The sequence below is a fragment of the Agelaius tricolor genome, unplaced genomic scaffold, assembly GCF_023055355.1.
Source record: "Agelaius tricolor isolate 1412-34295 unplaced genomic scaffold, bAgeTri1.0.p SCAF_14, whole genome shotgun sequence".
Taxonomy (NCBI): Eukaryota; Metazoa; Chordata; class Aves; order Passeriformes; family Icteridae; genus Agelaius; species Agelaius tricolor.
In genome coordinates, this window is record NW_027269274.1 from 12,256,456 (window position 1) to 12,265,758 (window position 9,303).

The 9,303-nt window shown below is 43.2% G+C and overlaps 1 protein-coding gene across 32 annotated transcripts in view; it reads right to left on the reverse strand.

Moving 5' to 3' along the window:
* The window catches only part of SLMAP (sarcolemma associated protein), a 90,166-nt gene extending 86,636 nt beyond the window's left edge, over positions 1–3,530 (reverse strand). For all 32 annotated transcript variants that reach the window (XR_011681171.1, XM_071439702.1, XM_071439730.1 and 29 more), the window contains exons 1-2: positions 3,419–3,530; positions 1,969–3,314 (exon numbers count right to left, since the gene is read on the reverse strand). Coding sequence is in view for 31 of the 32 variants with exons in the window: in XM_071439702.1 (XP_071295803.1) it covers positions 1,969–2,166 (198 nt within the window). In the remaining variant the exon portion in view is untranslated. The remainder of the gene's footprint in view (positions 1–1,968; positions 3,315–3,418) is intronic.
* Positions 3,531–9,303: the final 5,773 nt, after the last annotated feature.

A 9,303-nucleotide genomic window follows, 5' to 3' on the forward strand; every position in this document is an offset into this window, starting at 1 on the left:
GATGTTGCTGCACGTATATGTTCTGGCCTGGTTTTCTTTGCACTTTGAAAGCACTACAGAATTTTTTTAAGTAGTTCTTGTGATTCAAGATCAAGCCTGTATTTATCAGTATCTTCTAACTACCTTTTCACAACAGCATTTGATACCTGCTATCACTAATGGTGCATTTCCCCCACCCCACCGTCTCACAATTTACCATTTCAATACTCAACCAGATCAAAAGCCAGTCCATACAGACAACAAAACAGCACAAAATCTGAAATAGAACATGCAATAGAAGAGGATTCCAGGGCATGATCACACACCCATTCTTTAGTTGTTTACTATGGCTACAGAGGCCCACCTTGGCAATTTTCACCAGACCTCTGTCAAATCTTCACATGACGTTATCTCAAGAACTATCAAATACAATTCTTTTAATTACTACTACTAAGTTGCTGTTTTTAGACAGATAAATGAGTAAGCATGCAATTTTTTTACCTATATTAGAGAAGCCAAAGCTAACTGAAATTTAAAAACAAACAAAAATCCTCATAGCTGATGGTTTTTGAAGCTTGTCTATTAGTTAGCAGACTTGCTCAACACTCAGTGCTTTCTCAAATTAACCATCTTGAAAATGACAAATCATATTTGTAACCATAATAGAGCACATGGGGGTCTTAAAGTCTTTGTAAGTCATAAGAAATGTTGATAAAAAGCTATGTGCATAATGCTTTCTAATTTAAAAACAGCACAATAAATTGGAACATTTTACTTTGTTGAATCAAACAAGAAAGGTTAAAGACTACACTGAAAGTATTTCAAGCACTTAAGTTTTCTAGAATCCAAGAATGCATATCACGTACACAATAGAGCCTAAGCAAGATGCTTAGTGAAATGTTTAATACAGATAGCAGTTTGCACAATTACCTGCAGGTAACTTGAAAGCCATAACCCAGCCTTAAGAAATTAAATGCTTGTCTTGTCCCATCATGTCCAAGTATTGCATAATACAGGATAGTTAACAATGGAAGGTTTAAGAACTTTGACTGCCTCGTACTGCTCCTCATGCTGTGTCATACTACTGAAAAAATCCGCATGAGTTACAGACCATGTTATTCTTAAAATCCAGAGCTACACTGACTGCATTTCATAGAAGAACTTGGTGTGAAGCTAAAAAGCAGCTGACTTAGAACACGTTAAGTACTAGAGCATTACATCAATAGAGTTCGAAAAAGAATACAGGGCTGAGCAACTGCAGTCCGCCCTTTGTTAATTTTTCGCTGGATATTTAAAATTAACTTGACAGTCATTAAGTAAAACAACTTTACTTGTCCCAGTTCAATCCCTAGTGGACAAAACATGCACTACAGGACCCCTCAATTTTGCTTAACAAGACTGCCAGACTTGAGAGAGGAACAGTTAAGAACACAGGATGTATTTTAAAACCATTTTCACTAACAATAAGACTATATCATGAATGCCACCCATTACACTCCTGTTGTCAGTAATAAACCTCCTATGAGAGCCTAACAAAATACTCCACAAAATTTCAAAAGGACAAGTGGAAAGAGTGCCAAACAAGAACAGTATCTTTTTTAAATCAATTTTTCCACGCTCCTCACAATCAATTTTCACACACTGATAAAACAGTAATTTCTCCATATTTGAAAAAAATACTATTACACCACTATATCGATACAACGTGCTTTCACAGTCACACCTCGTCTCACCTCAAAATCACCCATTTCCAGTAATAAATAAGACACATGCAAGCCTTTCAACTACCCTTTTCAAATGTTAGTTTCATATACTTTTCATAATATTCAAAGAAATTACCAACTTACCTGGAAAGTTACCACTTTATCACAAATCTCACTCCTGCCCTACGCAACCACATTTATGACGGCAAAACCAGAGTGACCCACAATCTACAGGGACTTGCTAAAACAAATGTGCAGTTTCAGTGTTTTGACATGAACATCTTACCTTGCCTGTCTTGTGATCAAACCAGACCAGAGCATGGTTCCTGGAGAGCACCTTGCAGTCAAAGGTGGCATTGTTCTGGGCTGGCCGGCAGCGAGCCACCGAGCGGCCGATCTTGACAGGCTCGTCCAGGTAGACATGACGCTCCTGAAACGGGTGGGAGTTCGGGCGGCAAGTGAAGATGGCCAAGGCTGAAGGCATCGAGGACAGATTGTGGTTGCCACACCAACCAGAGATGAAGAGAGCCTCTTCTGATGCAGACTGTCCTCCGCAATTTTAAAAACACCTCCACAGCAACTTTATATTAAAGCAGGACAAATATTATCATGAGAGGCCTAACAACTCATTGTTTCAGTGTGTAAACTAATTCTGGCAATAATCCAGTGAAAAAGTCCCATTATGTCTTTTAATAATATCAGCAGTGGCCCAAAAAAAGTCTAAAACGTACAACTTTCAATCCATCCTCCTCTGGAAGAATAGGAAAAAGCATCTGATTCCTTCAGAGAGAAGCAAAGGCCCCGTGAAAGAAGGATACAATGTCTTAAATCCAAGTAGATGAGTCATACAAGTACTTTTGTTTGTAACCTCAACTGCCTTCTTCCCCCCCCCTTCCGTAAACAACACTGACCAAAAGTCTGACCAATGCAACATGGAAGCAAGGAAAGGTTTATGGAAGGGGGATGAAGGAGAAAGATTAGCGTCCTCACACACACGGCACAGATCAGGAACTGGAAGGCGAATACAAAGCCCTCGTTCCACAACAGGGACCTAATGGTTCACCCAGCAATCCGCATTTCACCATCTTCGTGTGATAAACCCCAGCAGAATAGGTGGTCCTCGATATAGGATGGAGTGCGAGAGCTACACTGTTTTTCTCCCTTACACCAGATAAAGCTGAACTGCTCTACAGCTTCTGGGAGCCGCTCAGATAAGGAACTTGATAAGGCATGGAGAGGCTCCCAACTCGCCTTCTCCCGGGGACAAACCAGCGCGTGGGCAGGTTTCTCGGGGCCGGCCCTGACAGGTTGCTCCCCGGCGGTGGCTCCGGCCGGCGGCGGGGTCGTTGTGCGTCCCTCGGCGGCGGCTCCGCAGGGCCGGGCAGCGGGGGCTGCCCCGGGAAGTGCTCGCCAGGAGCCCCCGGCGCGGGGCGCGGCGGCGGCGGCTCCGCTCAGCCTCTCCGCAGGTGACTGCGCATGAGGCGGGCCCGCTGCGCACCCCCGCGCTCTCCGCCCGCCCAGTGCGGCTCCGCTGCCCCGGCGGCGGGAGAGGCCTGGCGGCCGGGCCCGGGCGCTCCCGCTCGGTCGCTTTGCCGCTCAGGAGGCCACCGGCCGCGGGAAGTTTCCTCCAACCTGCGGGGCCCAAAACAAACCGGGTCAGGCGCCTCCCTCGGCGCGTCCCCCCGCGTCTCCTCGACCCCGCGGGCGGCACGGGACGCGCCCCGCTCCCCCCTTACCTTGCGCGCAGCCGCCGCCATAGCGCCTGGAGCCCTTCCCGGTGTGGCCGCGGCGGCGGGGCCGGGCCGGGGCGGAGCCGGGGGCGGGCAGCGTGCGCACCGGCTGGCCTCGCGCACGCGCCTTGCGCACGGTGAGGCTGCGGCACGGGCGGGTCACGCCCCGCTCCGGGCGCGCGGGAGGGGGCGCGGCTGGGCCGCGAGGGGTGAGGGGACGGGGGTCGGTGCTCACCCGGAGGGGCACGGCTGGGACGTGCTAGCACGGGGCAGGTATCTGAGGTGAGTGAGCCCCGGCCCCGGGCCGTCGCTTTGCCCTCGCTGTTCTCGGCTCTGGGAGGGAGGGCGCGAGCGGGGCCCGTCAGCCCTTAAACATAATGGGGAGGGAATGGCCCGAAGTTGTGTCAGGGGAGGTTTAGGTTGGATTTTAGGAGAAGGCTTTTCACGCAGAGTGGCAGAGCACTGGAATAGGCTGCCCAGGGAAGTGGTCATGGCCCCAAGACTGCCAGTTCACAAACCTTTTGCTCTCAGGCACACGGTGGTATTCCCGGGGCACCGTGTGCAGGGCCAGGAGTTGGACTCGATGATCTGATTCCAACTCAGAATATTTTGTGATTGTGTGAAAGGGTGGAGCTCAGAGGAGGAGCTGGGGTGACACGTTCTTAGCAGAGCTTGCATGTGAAACTGCAGGAGTGTCCTGAACACGCTCCTGCTTTCCCTGTACGTGTCTGGTCGTTTTATGATCCAAGTTTAAAGCCTGGGGAGCCGCGGTGTGGTTTGATGCGTCCTGGGGCCGGAGCAATGCTGGCCGTGTTTGCCATGTCTTGTTGCAGGTTGGCAGCTGGAGCCGGGGGACTCCTGGAGCAGTGGCTGCAGGGACAGGACTGAGGTGGGGACACTGCTGTGTCTTCCTTCAGTACACCATGGAGCATCACCCGAGGTCATATTTATGCCTGTTTTCTAGAAACCAAGGAAAGGTCACTTGTCAAGGTCATCTGGTGCCGAACGAGTCTCTCCAATCCAAATACATTTTTAATTCCGTCATTCCCTGTAAAGCAAACAAGTGGGAATCGTTGATGTAAGATAGATGTTGGGGTCATGCCAGCACTATAATTACCCAGTGACAGGGTGTTAGGATTAGGGATATGGGAGATGGCAGAAAGAGCTGGCAGCTGTGGAGGACAGGAGTGCAGCTGGGCCAGGCACTTCAGCAGTGGATGAGGGGAAAAGCAGCAGTCAAGGTAAGGCAGTGCAGTGTATGACACAAAGCATGACTGATATGTTCTTAGTTGTAGCACAGTAAAATCTCAGGGCTGTCTTCATTTTGTTTTCCTTTATTTTTGACTGCAGTGTGATTTGGGGAAGGGAGGTTGATTTGTAACAGACTAGTTTTTTTCCAACAATCCAGTGAGAAAACTACAGCAAAACTAGGCTGTAGCATCTGTGTTTGAAACAGAGAAATGAAATCCAAGATTAAAGTCTGATTTTGTGAAGACAAAAACAAACAACGGAGAGGTGGAATGTTTAGAAGTGTTTATCCGTAGTTCTAATTCTCCTGACAGGGGAAAAAAAATCTGGCACGTCACTTCATGGCTTTCATCAGCTTATGAGATTGTACTACTCTGATAAATATAATCATAATTTGCTCTTACTAATTATTTTAATGAGTGGAAATTCTGTGTGGCTGTTGCTTACAGCATACAAGGTGCCATAACTAATCAAAGGGAGGAGGAAAGGTATAAAAAGAAGATGGAGAAAGTGAGAATAAATTTAGGTCCATTAGGAATTACATTTGAGGGAATGAGTTGCAAAAGTAGAAATAATAATTGAGAGCACTTTGGAACTGCAAAGTGTAAAAAGTGGGGACAAAGGGTACTACAGGTGTTGGAATGAAAAGAATGTTTCTGAGAGCATTGGGTTCATGTTTAATGGAGAAAGGAGACTGGAAGTAAAATTAGAGATGAAAAAGATCCATTACCATCTATAGGGCCTAAGAGAATCAAGTAAAATAATAAACTGAGCAGTGGATACATTTCTCTGATGTTCTAAGTATTTATAATAACATAATAATATAATATAACTGTGTCATTTAAACTGTAAGCCACTGGCATATTATGTTTTCCTGCACCCTTCTTCATCCCCTGGAGAAATCCCACTGGGACAGGCTCACGCAATGGTACGTGCCTTTCCAGTTCTCTTTGGCACTGCCAAATGGCTCATGTAACAGCTGAGCTGTCCCCACTGCTCATCCAGGACGTGAATCTGACCCTTCCTTCTCTGCAGGAGTGCCAGCTCTCAGTGGAGCTGCGTGGGTGTAGTTATCCCTCAGGCTTTTCAGCTCCTATTTCAAATTGCCTGATGAGTCCAGAAGTTATCAGGGGCAGAGTCGAAGGCTAAGATGAAAATACAGAAAGCAGTTGCATTCTGAAATGAGGATACAATTGTTGTATGGGTATTTTATGAGGTGTCTGCTGCTTATCAGAAAGTGTCCATCCCATTTCCATCCACTGTGGAAAGCAACATGTGGGTGAGGAGTTGAGTGTGAAGTGCTTGGCTGCTGTGCTGTGCTCGGAGGAGGAGGAGAAAGGGAGGAGGAGGAGGGAAGTGTCAGCTCCTGCTGCGTTTCTGCAGACGCTGTCACACAGCTGAAGCAGGCAAGCGCCTTGCAGCCATGTTAGGTAAGGGCAGCAGGAGCCAACTGTGTCCCTCCTTTTTCTGGGCAGGAAGTCCATGAAAATGTTTTGATAGCCATGATAGCTGAGGGCAGAAAGAGCCCGTTCCATAGCCATCTTGGATAAGGGAAAGGGAGCTCTGTAGGGGACTGCCACTGTCACATTTATCCCCTAAAGAGCTGGTGTCTGTTTCAGGAGGATGAAATGCAGCTGACATAGTTCATGTGCGTACCTGAAAAACATCTAGATTTTGGCTTCTAAAACATTTTGAACCAAGCTGTCAAAAGTAACGAAATGTTTCAGAGAAGTTTTCTCCAGTGTTAAAAAAATTGGTTCTAATTATCACCCCAGATTTAGTGAAGAGGTTACATATTTTTATTTTAGCGCTATTATTGTTCTTTAATTCCAGACTTATTTTCTGTTTGTGATCTTTTAACTCTCTGACTGATTATGTAAAGAACAATTGCATTATCTTTTGGCATTAATTTTGAAAGAATAAGCAATTCTACCAGTTCAATCCTCTCTTGTCAGGTAGGTTCTCCATTTATTCAATTTTCTTTCAGATCCTTCCCTGCTCCTATTTCTGGTTTGCATTAAAAAAAGGATACTTGTATCCAGTATACAAATGAGTGTCTTACCAAGATAACATTGACATTAATGTTATATATGTAGTGAGCATATACGCAATGTACTGTTCAATTTAGATTATGTAATAAATATGAGTATTTTATACAATGATTTTAAATTTTATTTATTTATTTATTATTTATTTATTATGTGCTATATATCCTATCTGTTTATATATACAATGTACATTGCATAGTATGTTGATAATACAGGTATTTGGTATATATACATAAGTATAATGTAACATGCATGCCATTAATACATGTTGTGCTAATATATAGCTAATTTTACATGCAGTGTTTTTTCATTTCAAAGTAAATCAGGCAAGTTGAAATATCTGGCCTTTTCACTGCTTTATCTTTTTAGCAGACCATAGTCATCGTGTGACCAGCTCTTATTTGCATTTCTAATAATATATCAATTTAACAGTCAATATTAATATTGACTTTTTAAAATGTTTGATGTTTTCTGTGGCTGTTTGAAAAATGGAAAAGATGCTTTAAAAATAATTATGACTTTTTTTTGTGTGTGTGTGTTTATTTGTTTTAACTGAATGTATTTATTAGACCAAATATAATTTTCAAATACAAATAAAATACTGCTTTAAACTGAAATCTCGAGGCGGGGGATGGAGTGGAAGATGAGATGAGCAGATGATGTTTATGCAGTTCTTTGGTGTTTCTCTGTGGATGTGAGCAGTCTGCACAGTCACTCCCTGCTGAAGCTGATGGAGCCTGGCCAGCCAGCAGCCAACACAGCATTTGCTGCTACCTGATAGAAATCATCCTGCTGAGAGATCACAGCTGTAGGAGCAAGATAGAGCATGGAAGAAAGCAAGGCAGGCTCAAACACTGAGCAGTTGTGGATCTTTAGAACCCAGCTGTCCCACATAGGCCTTTTCTCATTTTTATTCCAGCAACTGACATCAAGGGCATGCTTTTTCTAGCAGTGTCTCCTGTCCAAACCCTTCCAGATATTAACAGATGGCTGTATTTCTGCAAAACAAGGCAGAGTTCCTGGAGATTCATAAGGGCATATTCCATATGCAGAGCCCTAGTGTTTTATGAGGCTTTATTGCAAGTTGCAGCAAAATGCTCTCAGTTAGTTGGTTCCCAGCTCTGAAGTCTGTTTTTTGTCCTGCATTGATGCTTCTCGAAGAAGAAACTCAGTTGTTTCTAAATGTTACAATACATGCAGAAATATTTTTCTTTCTCAACTGAAGGAGATAATCCCATTTTATCAAAACTAAAATGTATTTAAAATGGCTAAGTGAAAATCTTTCTGAATCACTGTTTATTGGGAATATCTCCAGTAGGTAAGAATTCTTTCTTCTGTACTTCTTTTATCAGGGATCATGTGTCTATTCTCTTAAATTTCTCCTGACAAAAGATTATTTGTTAAGCATCCAGTAGAATTAATTTACTGTTTTATAAAATGTATCACTCTTACTAAGTGCTTTATTCTTAATATTTCACATAGATACACTTACACTTTTTTATTCACATGGAAATTTAAGAAGGGGCCCAGCAAAAACTATAAGGACATGCATGATGATAATAGCTAAAAATTTTGGTTTGCCCATGACAGCAAGAATATAAACAAGGGAAGGCTTATAAGAGGCAGTGACATGAAATCTTTTCTTAAACCAAGTGATAAAAGCTTTTGGCCAGGCCACTTAAATGGAAACAGCAAATTAAATTCCACTGAGACTCATTGCACTGAGTTGAACTTGATTAAGCTCAGTCTTAGTCATGTCTTTTTGTCAAGAGAATCTACAGAATTTAGGAGTTAACTACTTGAAAAATCTGTGAGTCTTGCATGCTATCACTGTAAAATAGCTGAAGCAGGTGGAGACAGCGAGAACCTTCCCACAGAGCCTGCCCAAGGCTGCACACTGCAGAGCCCCAATCCTATCTCAGCCTGTATCTAACATTCACTTTGCTACTCGTGCTTTAGATAACTGAAGGCCGCTGTATCTCAAGTTATTACCATGATAATTTTGTTTGTTATAATTTTGTCTGAGTTATATGTTCGTTCATCTTTTGTCTAGAAAATTACTCCAGTGATCAAAGCATACTTTAATTTCTGGCTGTTTGCTTTTGATAGATAAACAAATGTTGTTAATGGGCCTTAAGGAAACAGTGCATCTAAGGAATCCTACATTTTCTTTTAAGTATGTATAGATGTATTATCTTGGTTTTAATATTTGCAACTCCCATCCTGGAAAAAAAAATGGCATGTAGTGATTCAGGTAGCAGCTCATCTACACCTACTGCTGCTGAAGCTGTTCTAGTAGCAGTCAACCAAAATTCTAGTGTGAATAATTAAATTAAAAGAGGTCAGGAGTTTTGGGGGAGGTGAATGCATTTTTTTTCTTTTTTTTTTCATTTTGTTAAATAAAGTAGCTATTTAGCACTTTTAACTCTACAAAATGTTTCATAATGAAATATAAATAGCTGTTGGACTGTGCTAAAAGACTATTTGAAAGCTCTTACATTATTAAAGAGGTTGGGCTTTGGCTAAGGCAATAAAAAAGGGTTTAAGAGATTTGGATGCTTTTTTTATTATCATCCCAGTGATCCTGTGAGGGTG